The sequence below is a fragment of the Anguilla anguilla genome, chromosome 12 (assembly GCF_013347855.1).
Source record: "Anguilla anguilla isolate fAngAng1 chromosome 12, fAngAng1.pri, whole genome shotgun sequence".
NCBI classification, from domain to species: Eukaryota; Metazoa; Chordata; class Actinopteri; order Anguilliformes; family Anguillidae; genus Anguilla; species Anguilla anguilla.
The window spans coordinates 26,218,408-26,239,707 of NC_049212.1; the positions used below are offsets into that span (position 1 = coordinate 26,218,408).

The window sequence follows — 21,300 nt, forward strand, 5'->3', positions numbered from 1 at the left end:
AGACCCTGGGGGAACCAGGGGTAAAGGGACAGATCCCCTGCCCGCCACAGCCCCCGCTGAATTGGCAGGATGACCCATCCCTCCCCACCCCACCCCTGCATGATCTGCAAAGACCCCACTAGAGGTCTTGGTGAGACCTGTATTTATTGATATCTAAGTTATTTAAAGAGAAGAACATTTTTACATGACTGAATGGGACAAAATGGCAAATGCACTTCTGGACAGGATGTGGTGGCTATTCTTAACACAAACAGACAGACAGAAAGACAGTAGAGGAAAGACGCACAGGATGACATCTGAGGACATGTCAGGGGCGACATAGCTCAGGAGGTAAGACCGATTGTCTGGCAGTCGGAGGGTTGCCGGTTCAAACCCCGCCCTGGGCATGTCGAAGTGTCCTTGAGCAAGACACCTAACCCCTAACCCCTAACTGCTCTGGCGAATGAGAGGCATCAATTGTAAAGCGCTTTGGATAAAAGCGCTATATAAATGCAGTCCATTTTTTTTACATGTGTTTGCAGTCCTGAGATAAGTCTAAGACCATCAGTATTTAGAGGAATCACACAAATGGCCCTCTTTTTACATACACACACACACACACACACACACACACTATACGCACGCACATGTACACACAAACACACACACACACACCTTACAGTCACACTGCCATATACATGCTCAAATATACAAGCACAGGATGCTGGTAACTGACAGACAGTCAGACCTCTAAGGACAGACAGAGACCAGGAGATTAAAGCAATGACTGACAGGTGGACGCAGTGGAGGGTGCCTTGTACCGCCTTCTCCCCAGTCAAATGTCTGAGCCCCCTCGAGCAGAAGGGGTTCCAACTGCAAGCGGTGGCAGCAGCAGCAGTATGGAGGATCGGTGACAGCAACCAGAGGTGTGGGCTCAAATGCCAGATGAGACACTGCCATTTTACCAACAAGCAAGGCAGTTTAGCTCTGAATCAGAATGCTTAGGATGTGTAAATCACCAAGACAGGATGAGTTCTATTAGTGATGTCATGATGGGTTGCCAGGCAGGGCATTAATACCTGCAGACCTCTCTGTGAACATTTCCCAGTGATGGATAATTTGCCTACAGATATTTTCATGTTCACTCTGATTGCTCCAGTAAATTGTACAAGTCATCGTGTGAGGTTGTTGCACACTGTTTTTTGTTTTGTTTTGTTTTTTTGGTTTGGATTTACACGTTGATTGCTGCACTGAATACTGGGATTATGAATGAGTGAACAAGGTCATATAGAGTGCGTGGGTGCATGAGTGAGCAACAGTAAGTGAATTTGTGAGTTTTTGTTTGTGTGAATGAGTGAGTGGTCAAGTGAACACTTGAGTGTGTGAATGGTTGTGATTGGGTGAATGAGTGAGTTTGTAAATAAGTGTGAGTGAATAAATGGTATAAGTTGAGTTGACAGTTCACAGAGTGGAGAGCTCTATAAGAGAACTGGTGTGTCTTATCGAATTTGGAATAAATATTTGCAATACATTAGTCAGTGCATGAAAGTAACATTTTCATTTACCAGGTGAAATATTTTATATAATTTGTTTTTTGAAGAGGTTTTGAGTTTGATTTTAAAACAAGCCAAATAAAACATTCAGTGGACATTGGGGTGAATCATTTTGGCTCAGTCTTGAATACGCAGGATTTCATATGATCAAAATATAATTAAATTCCATCTCAGCCAAAATATCGCCCCCATGTGGTGACAATTGAATTTTCTAAGTAATTTTGCGGGGAAGGCAATAGAAAAATCAGTTTGCAAAGGATCTTTCCAGTCAGGTAAACTGATGTATGTTTCAGCATGTGAGCAACAATAAGTGAATTTTTTGAAGACAACTACATGCACTTAATGGACAAGCTCTTGCAAAAGATTAATATAGACAAATTAAAGGGATAGTTCTGTTCTGAGTTTTTTAAAATATTATTTCCATTTAAGTGTATGCTCCTGAATGGTCAAATCTTTTTTATGTGCAAAGAAAGACATTTCTGACTCTTACGGACGTTTCTGACAAGCAACTTGTTTTACAATGGCTGGTACAGGGGAATTCAATGTTTGTGGATTAAAGGAAGAAACTGTATTTCCAGTTTCTCCAAAGCAGCTTGTACAGCAATATTATTTTTCCAGAGGCTTTTCTTATGAGAAGATAACATCTTATGAGAGGCATAACATCATAACATCACTTTACAAGATGCTTTAGTGTTAGGCCTACTTGAACTCCAAATTTCCCCTATGCCAGCCATGTTAAAGCCAGCTGGTCATCAAACTCCCAAAAAATATCAAAATATCCTCTGTTGGACACAAAAACTGTCAATCAAAATGGATCAATCAAAAACAGACACTAAAACTTGAAAATCAAAAAACCACTGAACGTGAACTATCAACATAAGCAGTCAGTGTGCTCTATGAGGTAATGACCCTATAATGAAAAAAAGTGGTGAACTCAGGAAGAGCATTGCCAAATCAGAAATATATTCTCATAATATAAACTTTAAAAAGAATGAAAGGCCTATTTCTGGATATCGTGTTCTCCTCTGGAAATCCTGGGCATGAAACTCCAAATGGGACACATCCACTATATCCTACAGAGCATAGAACTCAACCAGTAAATATTTAGATGTACAAATGGATTGTAGGCTATGTAAAGAATTTAAGCTGTGTAATTTTCACAAACAGCAGAATAAAGACTGAGGGCACAGCAACAGAACTCACAAGATAGCTCCGACTCTAGGAAACAGCCAAATCAGGTTTTTGTGAATCTGAAGAATTGTGAAAATGATGCCCAGCGACTTCGTAAATGGCAGCATCCGGATGTTTCTGAAATACTTTGCCCGAGGCCATTCTCTGCGACCCTCCTGCACGAGGACAGCTTTTCAGATAAAACAGGGACGACAAAAAGAACATAAACGTATAAAGTTCCATCATATTCTGAGCATATGTAGTCCAACACCGTATGTTATTTAAACCAGGACTGTACTAGAACTGAAGTAAGCTGCACATTATTATAACACACAAATAGCCAAAGTAGCCTACTGTTCTACGCAATCGTCCATGAGAAACCAGCACTGTCGGAAGGGACCAAGCCTTAATTTTTTTTTTTTAACTCAGCAAGGAATTTTAACGACGCTTCGTGCCTTTAAGCTACCTCCACTGGTGCAATATATACCACGAGCGTTCTGTGCTAGTAGACTGATTCAACCTCTGAACACTGCAAACAGGCAAACCAGATCCTCTAATACCAGGTAATCGATCACAATTTATTTGAATCTATGACAATAGCCTACTATTCACCTAAAACCTGGCGATAAAGCCCTCTAACTATTAAAAGTAATTGTGGGACAAGTGTGGTCATTGTTATTCATAATGCCGTGTAACATTTAGGCCTATTTGACAATTTAAAGGTCTACGTGCTTGTTGCATTGTACAACAAACAAAAGTGTTGTATTTATTTTCTAAAAGACCAATACAAAGTATTATAATTGTACGTTGCATAAAATGAAAAAATGTTTTAAAAGAAAGGATGCGTCTAATTAACATGTTATATAATTAATTCCACTAACGAGCATAAAGAGATACTTAATCCAGCTATTTCAGCGACGGAATTAACCCGAGAGAACCGCAGGACATGTGAATGCTTAAACTGGACGCAACCTTTTCAAAATACTAACTTTTGTTTTGTGCTTTCACGTTAGCCAACATGGACTGCAACCGAGGTGACGGTGTTTGCAAACCAGGTATTCCATTATTATCCACATGTTTTCATGTGTTATGACAACCATACATTCGACTGGTAATTTCTGACTGGTCAACATTGAGGATGTTAAATCTCACAACTGTTTTTGAACTTGCATACCAAATAGATTATATTTAAACTTGTTGTCTTTTAAAGGTTGTAAACAATTGCTTTTACCAAATATCTAAGGTCTTTAAACTGTAAGAACTCACAAATTTGTAATATGCAACAAATATATGTTTTTACAGCTTACATTTTCATAAAATGCTGGGCTTTAGTCCTAAAGTCTAATCACATAGCTGTTATTTTCCTGTCTTCCACAACATATCAAATACTTGCACAGCCAAATTAACTGTAGCCATTTTAAGGGTTTTGAAAGTGTAATACTAAAGTATAAATGGTCAGAGAAAAACTGCAACATACCATAAATCAAATTGAGTGAATCTCTTTTTTTTCTTTCGCTCCAGAAACAACAGACCCCAAGCCAACTGGAGATAGAGGTGATGGGCCTGACGACTTGAAACCAGGTAAGATGCCATCTCTCATCATAATGCAAGTAAGAGACAGCAATATACCAGATATTACCCACTGAGGAGACTTTAAGCACTTCTGCATGCTCAAAAGAAACTGACCAATTACATATTGCCTGAAGAGCTCCTGGCAACAGTAGTGGCATGGCTGGGATTGGATCCTGGACAATGGTGAGAATGAAGGTTGATTTTTATTGAGCCATTACTAGGCATGGTAGCTCCTCTCATTGTGGGATTCATGAGTCCTTATTCCTGTAGATAGCAGGTGACATTAATGCCTTTCTTCAGTGGGAGGAGTTATGTGTTTGGTACACTCCTGTCCTGTCTATGTTTTTCAGGAAGGACCATTGCCTTCACTGCAAAGCTGGACATTTGCAACAGCTATCCAACCCACAAGGGGCCCCTGAGGTTCACAAACGTGCTGGTGAACGAGGGAGGCGGCTACAGACCCGAAACAGGTGTCTTCACTTGCCCAGTGCCCGGCTTTTACAGTTTCACTGTGCATGTGTCCACCTATGGGCGCGCACAATTTATGATCAGCAAGAATGGCCAGAATGTGGTCTCAGCTTATCACAGCACCTTATGTGATAGGAAGAGCCAAATGGCCAGTATCAGCAGCGTCATTGAGCTGTCAGAGAGTGACATGGTGTGGGTGGAGCTGTGGGGATCACCCCGAAATGACATCTTTGCCTCTCAAGACAACGACACCGTCTTCTTGGGGTTCCGTCTTGGGTAGCATCAAAATGCTAAAAAAAATAATAAAATAAATAAAAATGTTAATTATGATCATAATTTGGAATCTGTATCTTGGAATTCCCCCTCATATCCCTTGTGTAACAAGTTCATCCATAAGAAGCCTGAGTTGATCATTTGAATGTCTGGCAGCAATATTTCTGAACTCTTCACTCACTTATGTTGCAGTAGTTAAGTGTTATGAAAGTACTTTGATGTTAATCCACATTCACTCCTCCTGATGTTTCCCATTGCTTGATATGTTACTGACACTTTCAGCAGGACAGAAGTAGCATGGCGTTCATCAGATTGTTAAAGAACTCCTCTGTCCACTTTGAACTGATCCATTCAGCATCTTATTTCTGTTCTGTAATAAAAATTCTGTTTTTGTCACCTGTACCCATTTATGGAAACCTAATGATTTGTTTTTTGCTTTTGACTGTGTAGGTTATGTTGCACTAGTCTTGATTCTTTTGAATAAATTCACATATTGAAATTGGGTGTGATACTTGGCCTTACCTTGAACTTGGGCACACTAGTATGGGGTTTAGATGCAATGATGTTCCTGCGCATCTTTCATTTGTATTTAGATTGACTCATTGCATAAGAATGATATGACAGTTGAATATTACACAAATTCATTTTGGCATTTTGTTAAAAAAATGTACTTTCTGGGGAAATAGTTATTGTTGATAAATTAAGTTCTGATTTATGGCCATGCAGGGGCATGCTTTCTTGTTATGATTTCTACCCAGTTTCCAAAGTAAATTCATTTTGAATCATTCATTATTTCCATTATTCAGTAATGTTTTGTAGGATTATTGAAATAGTAGTATTTGATTTGGAAAACCAATTGCTGGCAAACTACATTTTGGGTTTAGGTCTGTGTTCTGAATATGTTTTTTCTTTTTTTTTCCTTTTAAGGTTACTTTAATTATAGGGATTAAATCATCGTCTGTTAACCACATCCCAAATTCATTTGAACTATCTTAAACTAATTTGTTGAAAAGCTTCCAGTCGAAAAATATACTTTTATCACGGTAATTGTAGGCTACTGCTTGTTTCATATACAGCACAATCACCAGGGCACAAATGAAGTATTTCAAAGACTGCAGACAAGAAAAACATAGAAACACAAACTGCACTGTTGTTTGCACCTCCCAACAAGGGGAAACAAATACATGCTATAGAAACAATGTAGATATGATTAAACACTAAATGTTAGCATTCAATTTCAGTGCCTTTACGAATGCATATTTTGACGATAAAGGATATGAACATACTACGAATGACAGAATTTATGCTGAACTTAAATAGTAGAAAGATAGTAGATAGGTTAGTTGAGGAGCCATAGGGTTAATTGTGCAACTCCTCGAATTTCGTCACGTTTAATCAGAATTTATGCAAGAAAATTATATGTTAAGGTAAATGGTAAGCTTTAAAAATATTACAATGGATGCAGTCGTAAAGGAATATAATGTATTTGTTATGCTTTGCTGGCGTCCTGTTGAATATACTGTATTTAGAGTCTTGCTAAAGACGATATTAACTGGTTATGTTCGGCTGTCAGAACATCGTGTATTTTTTAATGACTTTGTTGAGTTACTCCTCCACCACTTGAGGCGCTGCCACTACAGTTTCTTAGTTTTTAAATACGAGAATTGCGCGTACGCTGCTAGCGCTATCATATCCGGTTTGCTTCCCGGTGTTTTTTCTTCATTGGTGTGTCTTGGTTTTGTAAATCGGCGATTTGTTGGGTGAATTGTCCACAAAATTGATAGCTACCTAGCTATATTCTTGTAGTTGCAATGGATTTGGAGGGGGGAAATTACGAGCCAGGATTCGTAGGTATTCGTTTCTGTCAAGAATGGTGAGTTTTAAGGTGGTTTATTATCGCACTCTCTTGTCAGTTGTGTGTTGAAAGCTGTTGATCGAACTTCGCCAGCTTGTTAGGTAACGCGAACGACTGTTTGACACAGTACATCGGAATTTTTGTCAGTATAACAAATATATGTGTGCATGGAGGTTAATATTCTTTTCTCGTGGATGCTGGACCATTACCGTTAGTGCAGACGCCATTCGGTTCGTCTCATGGCCCTGTCAGTACAAAGAGCAGCGTGTTCAAAATGCTATAGTTATCCTTGCACCGTTGATAACGTTATTAACCAGCCAACGTTTGATTAGCAAGATAACTCCCGGAGTCACAGTTAACGTATAATAATTCATATTTAATACAATATAATATAACCATTTAGATACCTGCAAGCGTTTGTGATCAAATAATTTCATATGGTTGTGTTAGCTATATTTAGTTGAATACTCTCAGGGATTTGAGGGAGTTATGTCGTTTGTGACAGTTTCCAGGTATTTTAAATACACACCCGACGTCATCCGCTTGAGTAAATCAAGATAAGAGCGATTGCGAAATGGTTGTAATGTTTTTTTTTTTTTTTTCAGCAACAACATGTTGTATCCCAAAGAGGACAAAGAGAATCGCATCCTGCTTTACGCTGTAAGTAATTGCACTACCATTCACAATTCAACAGCAACTTAGAAAGGTGGTGTTCCATTACAGGCATTTAGTAGACGCTCTTATGCAGAGCGACGTACAAGATGTTTTATCTTGTTTTAGGTGTAATGTTTTATATTTTTAAAGCAGCGCTAACTGGCTTGCTACCATACTTTAGCTAAGTCATGTTTATGTGCTAAATTAAAAGTCATTCGAGAATAAATTGGAAGTCATCAGATGTCAAGACACATGAAATGTCAAGACGTGCTGGAATGTCAATACTTGCTATTTTTCATAATATTTTTGCCGTCGCCCAGTTAGTGAATGTGTGGTTACCACTGCTTAATTAGTTAACATATGTCATTGGATTAGCTGCTTTGTTTTATTTTTTCAGTGTAGGAATTGTGACTATCAGCAGGAAGCTGATAACAGCTGCATCTACGTGAACAAGATCACACATGAGGTTGAGTGAGTAGATCCCCGCCTCAACCAATGAGAATTTCTGCCATTCCTGCACATGGTCTCTATAACAGCCTCATTGTGTTTCCTCTCTCTCCAGTGAGCTGACCCAGATCATTGCCGATGTTTCCCAGGACCCCACACTGCCCCGTACGGAAGACCATCCCTGTCCCAAGTGAGTGTGCACATCTCTCGCTCTCTCTCTCCCCCTCTCTGTCTCTCTTTCTTTCTCTCTCTTTCTCTGCCTGTCTGTCTGTCTCACTCAGAGACATACACACATTCAGAAAGGGACTGAATGTTCAGTTAAGTAAATGATCGATTATACTGTTGTTTAAAAACCAACCTATGATCCCCAGTGTAATTACATTATCTGACCGTGTGTCCAAAAGTGTGTAAATGAAGAGAATTCCAGTTTCACAATATCCAAATATCATATTTTGTTTGATAGTGCAGATATGATATAATGTCCTGTTTTCTTATTTGGGACTATCAGGTTTGTGGTGATTGGCTGCTAAAAATTGTCAGTTTTCACTTGCTTTATCTCTTCTCACTTGCCTCCTATTCCTCTGTCATTTCACAGGTGTGGCCACAAGGAGGCAGTGTTTTTCCAGTCTCACAGCATGAAAGCAGAGGTAATATTCATTTCAATTCAATTTTATTTGTATAGCGTTTTTTTTATTTGTACAGAGACACTGTCACATAGATGCTTTACAGTGGAAATACAAAAGAAAACTGGGCAAAAAAAACAGGCCTGAACCCCCAAAAAGTGAGCAATAAACTCCCCAGTGGGAAGGAAAACACTCAAATGATGGCAAGGAAAGAAGAATAAAAAATTCCCAGTGGGAAGAAATCTTGGGAGGAACCTGGCTATAGATGGAGAGCCCATCCTCCACTGGCTGGCCCAGTGTAATAGCGAAGATAGAATGTTTAATTACAGAAATGTAATGAGGTTATCTTTCAGAGCAAATGATAAAATGGGTTGGGCAGGTTAGTCAGATATTTAAACTAGCTGGTAAAATGGGCAGCCCAGACAGAGAGGTTCATGGTAATATGTAACTCAGAGGGGTGGGGTAATGCATCTATGCCTCCAGGTTGCTTCATGGCGTGGGCTTTAACCAGGAGAGAGACCAGGCTGGAGGGCTTCGCAAACTCAGGGCGGGGAAAGGGGCAGTTGGCCCCAGGAAGGAAACAGAGAAGAGATTGATTAGGCACTATATAATTATTTATACTATACATTATATATTATTTCAGCAGTTTTTTTCTATGTAGGGTCTAAAAAATATAATATTGAAAGTTGATAGAAGGCGACAGTATAAAATAGACAGGTTATAAGTGTGTGCTCAAAAAAGGGAATTAGGTGAAAATGTGATTTTTTCACATACCTAATAATTATTTAAAATAAAATCCTACAAGAATAAGTCTCCATTAAAATGCTACATTTATTTCAGTTATTTTCAATCTTAGGCAACTACATTGTGGCCTTGCACAGCTTCCTGTTTCCCTGGGATATAAAAATGTAAAGTCCACGTGCCATCCATCACCATGGGGAAAAGGGAACAAACTCAGAATAAACAAGACAAGGGTTGTTGACCTTCACAGGTCATGAGATGGTTACAAGCAAATTAAAAAGTAAAGCTAGTACTTCCAGTTATTAGGTCAATAATCAAGGCATTTAAACCCACTGGAACGGTGGTAAACCTGCCTGATGGAAGATGCAAGTGCATCTACTGGTCCTTGGGCGCTTGTACAGGTCAGAAAAGACTTCGGCATTTTAGCCAAAAACCTGGTTCACTTTTCCAGGAAGCTCAAATTTTATTTATCCACAAATGGATCTTTCAGCACATTACCTGTATCGTTTATGCCATGTAGCCTTTTTTTTGGTAATCTTGTGTGAATGATATAGGAGGGAACTGCATCACACCTGTCACTCAGAGAGCAGGTGCTGAAAAGGGGAAACGTTTTTTCTCTGTACCGAAAGTAACTGCCGTGTGTCTGCACCACAGGACGCCATGCGCCTCTATTACGTGTGCACCGCCCCTCACTGCGGCCACCGCTGGACAGAGTGAGGAAGACGAGGATGACAAGGAGGAAGAGGAGCCGAAGGCCACTGAAGTCAGCAGCCAGCCCGCCAACGAAGCCAGCAGCCTCCGCAGCCTCCCCGCCCCTAGGGTTCATGACCTCGGTTTATCCCCCGTCCACATCCGGAGTTGCTCGACACCTCATCTCTCTGCACAGCAAGAGCCGCATCATGTTTATGCGACGGGAGGCATTCTCTGTGTTTTCATCTCCAGTTAAATTAGGACGTCTGGGAAGGCCTTTGAACCTGTAGACCTGACTGAGCAGGAGGTCTCTGCTAGATGATGCTTTGCAGAAGCTATGCTGACCACAAGGGTGAGCAGCATCACAAAAAAGACTGTTCACACCTGTTTATGTTTGTACTTAGGGTGTTTTATTATGTATAACAGACCAGTTATTTTTTTTAGGAAAAAAAAGAAACAATTAAAAAATAAGAAATAAAAATTGTGTCTGCAGTCATGCTTGATGTGGAAAAATTCAGATATACAGAAGTAATAGAGTAATAACAGTGTTCAAAGGTGACTTTGCAGCAGTAATACTAACCCCCAGGGTGCAGTCCTGCAAGTTCCAGGATACTCTGTAAAGGTGCATTGTTGACTTGAGTTCCAGCTAAGAACTGAGTCAGTTGAAGGGGGAGGCTAATTTCTCTTATGGTGCTGAGGACAAAACTAGTGGAACAGGCACACTGTCTCTTGTGAAGGTGAGCTTCTTTTAGAGTGAGGGGCTGGAACAGAGGAGCTGCCCTGAGTCATCATCCATGCCGTCCATGCTCTCTGCAAGGCATGTTGTGATCTTAGTGTAAGTGGCTGTTCTGTGTGCCTCTTGAATCGTCCTTAACACTAAAAACGTGTAAATCTGCCTTTGTTCCAATAAGGAGTGATTATGTGAGAATGAGGGACATCGCAACCTTTCTCAAAATGTAAATGTGATCAAATTCCAAGCTGAACAACCATGGGGTTAAAATAAACCCAAACGAGACTGCCCCGTTTTCTGGCGCACTGTGTTTAAAACCTATGTATGTTTACCTGATACTAGAACCGTTTGCGCAAATGATTTGCATATAATAAATGGCAATGACTGCCAAAGTTATATAGGGACGTATAGCAGGATGTGTGCTTCGGACACGCTGTCCTTTTTGTCTGCAGGCTATTACAGGTATGACGCATCTTGCATATTCACACCCATAGCATCGCTGCCGCAGGAAAAAATACAAATTTAACCTGAATTACCAACATAGTCACTCTTACCATCGTATCCGTAAAAGTTGTATGTAACATTTCGTTTTTACATTTTGCACGTTCTTTAATCAGGTTCATTTTATTTCGTTCGTTACTTTTCACTCTTGGAACTTTGCTACATGACCGGCCTTACCGTTGTTATGAAATACGTTCCTGTCACCAGCTTGTTGCCGTGTGTTGCCAGCTTGTTGCCTTGCTATGCATGATTTGAAATGCTTCTGCCGTGAATTAGAGGAACGACAAAAACGTTTATGGAAAGTACGTTAAATGCGGAAAGCCCGAGAAGAGACCTGTGTTCCGCATATCTCCGGACACGCCTGTAGTGAAACTGTCAACGTCACTGGTCTCTGGTCGTGTTTAAGGCACTTCTCCGCGTTGCTATCAACAGTGCTGGACCTGTGTGAGTAAGCTTGCAAGCCTCTATCGCTTGTTCAGAAATGGACCGATCGATCCACACATCAGACGTATCCGAGCAATCGGGAGTAGCAGACGGCAACAATACGGGTGAGAATAGTATTTTTTATTTCTGCAAAACAAACGTAACGTACACTCCTGGGCAAAAAACATTGGCCAAACCCAAAACTACAAGAATTGTGTCTCCTGATTAATTTTCCTGTTGAACTCAATAGAAAAAATATTCAGGAGAAACAATGCTTGTAGTATATACTGCATATCTGGCAGCAGCACGGTGGTTTGAGGCTCATTTGATACCTTGGACCCTTGATGACTTAAAGCCATTTAGCCATTTAGAGTTTTTGTATCGCCTGTAGGACAACCTGAAAATAAGATATCCAGACTCTGATGATGTTGATAGGTCACAGACATCAGGAAGTAAATGATATGCAACCAAATACAAAACATGACTCTTTTATTTGACATTATGCTAATTTGTCTACTGTATAAGTGATTTTTCCAGTTTTTAGCTTTTCCCCAAACAGTTCACTGCAGCAAAAGTAAACGAGCAAATGGTGGCACAGGAGGTCTCAGGAGTGCACTTGTTTAATTCTTGCTAATTTTCTGACCAATGATTTGTTGTTAAGACCATTAAAAGCTTAATATTTTTCCATTTTGGGCTTGGCCCATTTTTTTGCCCAAGAGTGTACATGAGACCAGCAAGAACAAGGAAACGCACTTTCTTTATGTGAATTTGCCTTATCACAGATCAAACATGACTGTTCTGTGGAGTAAATGTCAAAGTTGAAAGCCGTCCAGTCACAGTTTAAAATGATTTGAGAACCTTTAAATTCAATATGAATTAAATAAAACTTTACAAATGACAATGTATGTGTCCTGGCTATTGCCGTTAATGTTTTTCGCAATAATAATGTCTGAGGATGCTCTCATCCCCTCCACCCCCCCCCCCCCCCCCCACCCCCCCAGAACTGACACAAGGGGTATGTCTAAGGTTGGTGTCCCGCAGCCAATGGGGAGCCCTGGCACCTGTGAGTCAGGAGAGGCTAAAGGGCCCAGCCCAAAAAGCCATCATCCACCACACTGCCCTGTGGCCCTGCAGGAGCCACCAAGATTGCCTGGCTCAGCTGAGGTACACACAGAAACTGCACATGCAGGACAGAGACTTCCATGACATTGGATATAAGTGAGTGTCTTTAACTTATTCAAGGTACAACTTAAATTCATTTTAACATTTAAAGTTTATTTACCCTGTTAGGGTAGAATGTTATGAGCTCATTCAATGTGCATTATTGCACATTACTTCTGATTGAGCAAACATGCCAATAGAAGTATTTACTTGAATTGATTTCAATTCAAGTACATAGTGTATTTTGAGCCACCTATTTCTAGCATTACACTTTCACACATGTGAGAAGTGAGCCTGGATAATTCAGCAATGTCCATGCCATGTGTTCCCTTCATGCAGGTGTTTCCATTGGTAGAATATGTATTTGTATAAAGCTGATTCATGTCCTTTCTTTAAAATGTGATTGGACACACACAGCTCACCAGTTTAACAAGTTTTCATCAATTGTTATATTGGTTAGCTACATGCTATCCAAGTACAGAAAATGATGGTACATAACAACCTGGCTAGCTACTTAATGTTGGCTAGATGCTACAGCCTGTTTTCTTTATTAGCACTGTTAAAAATATTTTGGCCTAAAAGGTCAAAGACCTGGTATACCTGTGTAGTATCACACTGTTTTTATGTAATTATTATTATATGATATTGCATCAAGACCTTTTGGTTCAAACTTGTACATACAATGTAATATGCAACATGTCAGCTAAATAGTACGATGGTCCCTCTTAAAATCTGCATGCAAAGAGGGGGGTTGCAATTAGCTAGCCTAGTTAATGTACCTAATTTAAAAAATCACCGTTTTATTGCATTCACCCCACTGAATTCTACACGCTCTGTGGTTCAACCCAAGTAAACATATGCGCTAAACAGATTTAAACATATGAAAAGTCTCAGAGTGACTTAATCTCAGTGAATAACATCACCTAATAGCCCTTTTCTCTCGTTTGCAGCTTCCTGGTTGGTGTAGATGGCACAGTGTATGAAGGGCGGGGCTGGGGCATTGTTGGAGCTCATGCAAAAGGTAACAACTACGACTCCCTGGGCATCGCCTTCATGGGAAATTTCAATGGTAAGAAACACTGCTTTACATTCTCTCCCTACCGTGTGCACTTACTCTAGCTGAAAGTTATACTGATCATTTACACTGCAAAGACCAATGAGCATAATAAATGGGGAACATTTTATTATCCTTAATGGTTGTTAGTAAGAGCTTGTGCAGGCTTCTGTGCTATTTTTATACCAGCTCATATTCTGCTGTACTTTGATGTGACCATGTGTTTTGTTCGGTTTTTTTATTTTTTATTTTGTTAGATTTATTGTTAATGTAATTATATATATATATATATATATATTATAATAGCTATCAAAATTCAGCAAAGGGAATGCACACTTTGCTATTCAGCGTTTTGGTTGGAAAAGAAGTTTATTACATTCTTCAACAAGGGCTTAATAGAAGAATGAAATTAGCCAACATGTGAAAAAAATAAAATATTAATGAATGCTCTTGCATAGAATATTGATTTACAATTTATGAATTACAAAGCAAACAATTCAGAATGAAAGCAGTCATTTGAAAGACCGTGATTGACTCTATGCAGGTCAGCTATCTCTGAGCAGGGCCAATGGGAACCTTGTATTCAAAGCTGTGTCCTTTTTTCAGATGAAACTCCCAGTCTGGCTGCCTTGTCCTCCACTAAACAGCTGCTCCAGCGTGGGGTGAACCTTGGGTACCTGCAACCTGCATTTACACTACTGGGACATCGAGACGTGGCCAAGACAGAGTGTCCTGGGAACACACTGTATGAAGCATTGTGGCTCTTAGCCCTACACTGAGTTCAACACGGACTCAACACATGCGTGACTGAACACAGCGGCCAGTTCCATCCCTGAGGACCTCTGGAGGGACTAAAAATGAAGCTACTGTAACCTCTGGGATTACAGACTTAAGTGACTTTTTAAAAGAGAAATTTGCTACAAGAAACATTTTTAATGTATTTTTGTGCATATGTTACATATGTGGAATGTTTATTTTGCATGTGTACTTGAAAGCCTTGTGCATAGGGATTCACAATAATATCAGGGTTGTGTCAATAATTATGAGCTCCGATTCTGGATAATATCAATATACATGAGCCGTTTGATGCCCCTGCTGATGCTATAAAATAAGTGCAATTGTAAAAAATGAAGTAAATCATAGTCATTTTCACCTCTTATTTAGAATTTATTTTTAATTTCTTGTTTTTATCAGACAAACTAACAAGTACAGTTATACAGAGAGTCAGTGGCTCTCTAGACTCATGCTCACTGATTCAAAAAGTAAACCAGTTAAAATATTTTGTCATACAAAAATATTTTGACATCTGAGCCCGTATACTTCTTCCACCAACGTGGAAACTCAGTTTGTATCTATGCTGTAATGGTAAACAGAGAGGTTTTAGCATTGGCATCAAGAAATGTGGCCAGTCAAATATTGGTTAAAGATAACATTTATCTTCGACATCAATATTTATCATACTGTACATCCCTACTGATGCTGTCTTATTTGTTTCTAAAGGACTATGAGATTCACAGACAGAGAAAGAAATCAAAGATACTTTTTAAATATGCACAATAATTGTTACTTGTTTTGCCATATCAAATATATATACATGTCCTGTAGACAGCCCTACACATGATAGCCCTGCTGTTTTTTTTAAGAATTGGTGGTCACATTAACAGTTCACACGTTAATTAACCGCTTTGTCCATCGACCCTATAGCCTATAATTGGCACCTCGTTTGGCGCAAATTCGGTCAATACGGTTACTTATCCTGCATTCATTTACCTCGTTATTCACAATGATACAATCTATTAGTGATGTTTTATTACAAAAATATCATTTAAACAAAAAGAGCGCAATTACTTATTCTATTAGTTTATATTCACTAGATGGCACTAGAACCCCGCGGAGTTTCAATGTGTTGGTATGTATTGACGGTACGTAGCCTACTTTGAGGCCGTCTCATTGCACTGACTTATCCTAGTGCTTATATATATATATATATATATATATATATATATATATATATATATATATATACATATATATGACGACAATTATAGCATTATACAAATTCTAATGAGAATTTCAAAGATGCCCATTCGTGTGGATCAATATGTATTCCCGCGCACCCCTTTTAATTGTAAAGCCAAAAATATAAAGCTAGAAGTTATCTTAATGCGCCCTTTGGTGTCAGACTGTAAAAAAAAAAAAAAAAACAGGAATTGGCATTCAGCTGCAATTGATCATGCACTTGACCCTAGAGGACCACAGACCAATTAACCGGCTGACATAAATTCTCAACTGTGGCATTTTGACGCAGGGAAGGCGTCTTTGTGACAGTTCTCTGTAATAATAATAATAATAATAATAATAATAATAATAATAATAATAATAAATTGAATTGAAGGACTAGACCCACCATCCAATACACCGCATATGGGCTCTTTATCTGCAACAATGGTTACATTTTGTTTCTGAAATACTTTTTCTTATAGAAATACACCTGGAACAATACTTTAACATAACGCTGTTCGGCTGGTGTCCTGGTGCTAACTGCAGTCCATCAGAGCTGTAAGCTATTCATGGCCGGATAATTAGAAAATATTTTAGCATTCCTCAAAATTGTGACCATGCAGTTGTCCAGATCTGCGTTCGCACAATGTCAATGTACTTCCGAATATACCGCGAAATGTTTCAAATCTATTGATACAGAAGCCTATTTTTCACTGCGTGCTCAGTGCACTACATCCTAGCAGTATGCCTACTGTTCTTGAGTTTACATCATTGCAGATATACACTCACCGGCCACTTCATTAGGTGACAGGAGTGGCACCTGGTGTGGTCTTCTGCTGCTGTAGCCCATCTGCTTCAAGGTTCGACGTGGTGTGCGTTCAGAGATGCTCTTCTGTATACCTTGGTTGTAACGAGTGGTTATTTGAGTTACAGTTGCCTTTCTATCAGCTCGAAGCAGTCTGGCCATTCTCCTCTAACCTCTGCCATCAACAAGGCATTTTCGCCCAGAGAACTGCCGCTCACTGGATATTTTCTCTTTTTTGGACCATTCTCTGTAAACCCTAGATATGGTTGTGCGTGAAAATCCCAGTAGATCAGCAGTTTCTGAAATACTCAAACCAGCCCGTCTGGCACCAACAACTATGCTACGTTCAAAGTCACTTAAATCACCTTTCTTCCCATTCTGATGCTTGGTTTGAACTTCAGCAGATCGTCTTGACCATGTTTACATGCCTAAATGCATTGAGTTGCTGCCACGTTATTGGCTGATTAGATATTTGCGTTAACGGGTGCAGTTTGCAGTTGAACAGGTGTACCTAATGTAGTGGCCAGTGAGTGTATATGATACGGCCAGTAGGAAGGATTATGACTATTGCGAAAAAATACATTTGTTTTGTCTTGTTTCTTATCCTAACTGCAATTTTGACAAATTCATGAAACACCACAGCGACTGCTAAATAGGTCTCTTGAGCATGAACTGCAACGATTTAAAAGCGTGAGTGGTTTCAGAAGTAAAGGCGTGAAGAGTGTCAGTGGTGCGTGCTGGCAGAGAAAACATTCCCAGCAAGCGCGCACTTGCACGTAGGGATTAAGGAGGGACCTGTATCAAACTAGAAAATGGAGGAAAAGGTCAAAGACAGGCAAAGGGGGAGCAGTTTTCCATCTGTATGTAACAGTCACACCCCCATCTCACCTGTCACTGCGAGCGCAGGAAGCTGTATGTCCCCCAGGCAAAAGCACTGAGCTGCTGCTGAAAGATCCACGCGGGCAATCTCGCGTAAACTTTAATTTAAGTGTCATTTAGTCTAACTTGTGACGCACTCCCACACCCGTAAGTGACTAAGCGCATTCGGTTCTTTTCGACCAAGTCACGGAGTAAACAGAAAGGGGAGGGTTTGGGAGGCGGTCCCGTCAGACAAGACGCAGGTGAGCGGTTTGTTTCACGGCTCTCGGACGTTTTTTTTAATTGAACCAGGGAGTTCAGCGATCAGTCAGGGAGATTGGCGCTATATTCAACAGAGATGTACTGAAAGAGACCTGTAAATTCTTGTGTTCCTGATTTTTTTTTGCTGGAATTGTTCCGCGCGACTGTGTGTAGCTGTTATTCCTTGTAGCCTATATCGCAAAATTAAATTAGCATTGTCTCTTTCTTAAATTGCTAGTTTCTTCAATTCTGGGATTTTTTTAATCTACGAGGAATGTGCTGACGTTTAGTATGGAGGACTTGAAAGCCCCCATCAGGTTTTTCCACAAGTCTTCTTTCAGCATCAGTAGCCTTCTGCTCCGACGAGAGGGAGTGATGACTGACGGTGGCGCCGTAGTAGAGTTGCCTCCTCCTCGCGCTGCCAAGAACCGACCTCATTTGCAGTCGGGACAGGCAGGCAAGGAACTTTGTGTTCGGCACACGGAATATAACATCGATTACAAGAAGTACAATGACAAAAAAGTGTGCATGGTGAGAGAGAAGTCGGTCGCCGGCGAAGAAAGGAGAGTAAAAAGCAGAGAAGGGAGTGATGAAGAGAGAGAAGACAAGACAGACGGCGATGGAGGGAGGAAAACCAAGTACGAGAAACCTCCGTTCAGCTACAATGCGCTGATAATGATGGCGATTCGCCAAAGTCCGGAGCGTCGGCTCACCCTCAGTGGCATTTACGAGTTCATCATGGGAAACTTCCCCTACTACCGTGATAATAAACAGGGTTGGCAAAACTCAATCCGCCACAATCTGAGCCTCAACAAGTGCTTCGTCAAAGTGCCCCGGCACTACGATGATCCTGGTAAAGGCAACTACTGGATGCTTGATCCTTCCAGTGACGACGTATTTATTGGTGGCACAACTGGGAAACTACGTCGACGATCCTCTGCCGCTTCCAAAGCAAAGCTTGCCATCAAAAGGGGCACTCGCCTAGCCTCCGCCACTGCAGCTGGGCTCGCATTAACCGGGTCATTTTATTGGCCTGTGGCACCTTTCGTTACTATCCAACCTACGACGCAGACACACACTGGCTCAGCACTTGGGTATAGCTCCTCATATTTCGGGTCACATCACACTAACTATGCCTCCACCGTCTTGTCCCAGACCTCGCATCATATAAGTGCAGCGGCAGCAGGGGCCGACCGTCGCCTGTTGCAGGTCACCCAAGAGAGTCCGTTCTTCGGGGCGAGTGGCGGCCTCCCTCGACGCCACCAGATGACTTCTTCTGCATCGTTCGCCTCGTCCGCGCTGCCTTGCGCCTTGTCACTCCCAGGTCCTTCTTTTAACCTGTTTCCCAGCCAAGCCAGCTATTATTACTCACACCAAATACCCCACCCGACGACTCTCAGCACACTGTCCCAAGAAGAATCCTCGCTTCCGAGGGCCTCTCCTGGCGGGCACTTTGTGCCTGGAAGCAACGGATCCTCGGATTACATTGGGACGCTGTGTGCCGAGTTTCCCAATTATTTACCCTCAAACAATCATATAAGTTCTCTAAATGCTATTCTCCCGTAGACGGAAAGGACACCTCGTCTTTATTTTATCCATACAAATTATTACTTCGTTTTTATTCTCGTGTAAAGTGCACGTGGTGTATTCGACTATAGCCGATAGGCTATGTTTTAAATGTTATATATATATATATATGTTTTAATATGTTGAGTTTAGCCTATCCGTTGCTACTTGTTTGGCACAGCAGCCTATACATTTTTATGATGCCAGGGCTGGCGAGTTAGATTAAGTGTAATATTATTTATTTCAGTTAGCCTGCTTTTAATGAATACCTGACAACCTTCCACCTACACAGTAAAATGACCGGTAATTGAACTCTTAACAGAGTAGGCTACATATGAGTCCAGCTGGAACCATGTGCTCTGTAATAGTTGATTTACCACTGTACATTTTACTGTGCATTAAATTACATTATTTAATGTGTAAATAAATTACATTATTTAATACATTATTTGATTACACTGTACATTATTTCTCTAAAATTCCGTAGGCCTATCATATCATAATCATACCATACCATACCATAACAATTAACCTTTAAACTGTAAATCTACTAGATGTCTGTTTATACGTTTAGGAAACAAAAATACTGTAAGTGGTGGGCCTAATGATAAGAAACAGGAAATTAAACCGCTATCTGCAGCTTGTTAGTGAGTCGTTAACGACATCAGGAAGCCCAGTCTAAAAATGAAAATAAACGTTTTGTGCAGTTTATGGTGATAACTGGTAGTTAGAATGGTTAAATATGCTTTAATTTTTAAAATACCGTAGTCTATGCTACTGCACAAATGTGGAACCTATGGACAAGACGGAAAAGTCTCTAATTGGCGCGCAGCAATTCGGTCCTGGTCAATTTTTATTTATTCTTTTCTGGAGAGCTGTAGAATATGACATGACCAATGATTCATAGAAAGACAATGTTCGATGGAGTCCAGTTTCATGTAGGCAATGCACGCCTATAGAAATAGGTAGCAGATAGATTTGACAAGGCTTTTCGCCTTCTTCCAAAAGATTGTACCTAGACCGTAGAATTTTGTGTGAATGTTATGAGCTCCTGGTGATCTAACCGTTATGCACGTGTCCTGGAACAACTGTATAACCGTCGCAGGTGCACATCGGTCGTGGTCTGAAAGAAGTTTGTCAGGGGGAAGTGTGTGTAGGGGCGGCGGGGTTTGGGTATTATCTCCGAGTTAAAATATTTCCAAATAGACTTGTGTGTTTATAATTCAATTTGCTTGTTTACATATCAATTTGGAAAAGCATAATATTGGTGTTTAAAATGTATTATTATGGTTACGATGTCTTATTATTATTGTATTCTTCTTCTTCTAATTATTATTATTATTAATAATAATAATAATAATAATAATAATAATAGGCTATAGGCCTACTTTTAGTGCACGCCGTCTGTAGGTAAGGGTAGAGTAAAATAAGTTTACTGTTACGATGTAATCAGTATTGATATGTGCAGTGGACAAAATACAATGGTCAATAAGAGCTGCATGCACTTTGTTATTCAGTTGTAATTGCAATAAAAAATGTCGTTGCCTTTGTTCGTAATAAATGTTCATCATTGTCCGTCATTGGACTGTGATTTTGTTTTAAGTGACGACATAATATGAATACTTCGATCATCTCTGAAGAGTGACTTAATGTTAGCCTAATATAGGCTATTGAAATGAATTTAACGTGGGAGGAGGCCCTTGCGTAGTGCAAGGCAATTTAATAAAAAGTTGTATAGGCTATATTTTTGTTAATTAAATGTATTCATTATTATTATCACTAATGTTTTTTTTTTTTTTTTTTTTTTTTTACAAACATTGCTGTTATTAGTGGCCTGTTGTAAAAGGCGTCGATTTAATTAGGCTACATGTAGGCTAGAGTAGCCTACAAAACCATGGCTGTGCAATTGATGCCG

At 40.1% G+C, this 21,300-nt stretch overlaps 4 protein-coding genes and 1 long non-coding RNA gene across 5 annotated transcripts; 4 read left to right on the top strand and 1 right to left on the bottom strand.

The window, feature by feature from the left end:
* The first annotated feature begins 2,859 nt into the window (after positions 1 to 2,859).
* Positions 2,860 to 5,456, top strand: LOC118210403 (complement C1q and tumor necrosis factor-related protein 9-like). The gene is made up of 4 exons (XM_035386554.1): positions 2,860 to 3,265; positions 3,716 to 3,757; positions 4,224 to 4,283; positions 4,625 to 5,456. The coding sequence occupies exons 2-4, from the start codon at positions 3,721 to 3,723 to the stop codon at positions 5,020 to 5,022; spliced, it is 495 nt and encodes a 164-aa protein (XP_035242445.1). The 5' UTR covers positions 2,860 to 3,265; positions 3,716 to 3,720; the 3' UTR covers positions 5,023 to 5,456.
* Positions 5,457 to 6,698: 1,242 nt separating this feature from the next.
* On the top strand, positions 6,699 to 10,509 carry polr2i (RNA polymerase II subunit I). Its single transcript, XM_035386555.1, has 6 exons — positions 6,699 to 6,888; positions 7,476 to 7,530; positions 7,922 to 7,995; positions 8,087 to 8,161; positions 8,567 to 8,618; positions 9,990 to 10,509. The coding sequence occupies exons 1-6, from the start codon at positions 6,827 to 6,829 to the stop codon at positions 10,050 to 10,052; spliced, it is 381 nt and encodes a 126-aa protein (XP_035242446.1). The 5' UTR covers positions 6,699 to 6,826; the 3' UTR covers positions 10,053 to 10,509.
* LOC118210405 lies at positions 10,278 to 11,631 on the bottom strand. Its single transcript, XR_004761855.1, has 2 exons — positions 11,434 to 11,631; positions 10,278 to 10,835 (listed from the first exon to the last, which is right to left on the bottom strand). It is a non-coding gene; the product is annotated as an uncharacterized LOC118210405 (long non-coding RNA).
* A 2-nt stretch (positions 11,632 to 11,633) lies between these two features.
* Positions 11,634 to 15,510, top strand: pglyrp5 (peptidoglycan recognition protein 5). Its single transcript, XM_035386552.1, has 4 exons — positions 11,634 to 11,804; positions 12,681 to 12,897; positions 13,791 to 13,909; positions 14,501 to 15,510. Exons 1-4 carry the CDS (start codon positions 11,738 to 11,740, stop codon positions 14,671 to 14,673), a joined length of 576 nt encoding a protein of 191 aa, XP_035242443.1. The 5' UTR covers positions 11,634 to 11,737; the 3' UTR covers positions 14,674 to 15,510.
* A 2,692-nt stretch (positions 15,511 to 18,202) lies between these two features.
* Positions 18,203 to 19,406, top strand: foxg1c (forkhead box G1c). Its single transcript, XM_035386331.1, has one exon. It carries the CDS (start codon positions 18,348 to 18,350, stop codon positions 19,383 to 19,385), a length of 1,038 nt encoding a protein of 345 aa, XP_035242222.1. The 5' UTR covers positions 18,203 to 18,347; the 3' UTR covers positions 19,386 to 19,406.
* Positions 19,407 to 21,300: the final 1,894 nt, after the last annotated feature.

Coding starts and splice junctions, on each gene's coding strand:
- polr2i (XM_035386555.1), top strand. CDS start 6,827: ATGGATTTGGAGGGGGGAAATTACGAGCCAGGATTCGTAGGTATTCGT. Junction 7,996..8,086: donor AAGATCACACATGAGGTTGA/GTGAGTAGATCC, acceptor CTCTCTCTCCAG/TGAGCTGACCCAGATCATTG. Junction 8,619..9,989: donor CTCACAGCATGAAAGCAGAG/GTAATATTCATT, acceptor TCTGCACCACAG/GACGCCATGCGCCTCTATTA.
- LOC118210403 (XM_035386554.1), top strand. CDS start 3,721: ATGGACTGCAACCGAGGTGACGGTGTTTGCAAACCAG. Junction 3,758..4,223: donor TGACGGTGTTTGCAAACCAG/GTATTCCATTAT, acceptor CTTTCGCTCCAG/AAACAACAGACCCCAAGCCA. Junction 4,284..4,624: donor GCCTGACGACTTGAAACCAG/GTAAGATGCCAT, acceptor TATGTTTTTCAG/GAAGGACCATTGCCTTCACT.
- foxg1c (XM_035386331.1), top strand. CDS start 18,348: ATGGTGAGAGAGAAGTCGGTCGCCGGCGAAGAAAGGAGAGTAAAAAGC.
- pglyrp5 (XM_035386552.1), top strand. CDS start 11,738: ATGGACCGATCGATCCACACATCAGACGTATCCGAGCAATCGGGAGTA. Junction 12,898..13,790: donor TTCCATGACATTGGATATAA/GTGAGTGTCTTT, acceptor TCTCGTTTGCAG/CTTCCTGGTTGGTGTAGATG. Junction 13,910..14,500: donor CTTCATGGGAAATTTCAATG/GTAAGAAACACT, acceptor TCCTTTTTTCAG/ATGAAACTCCCAGTCTGGCT.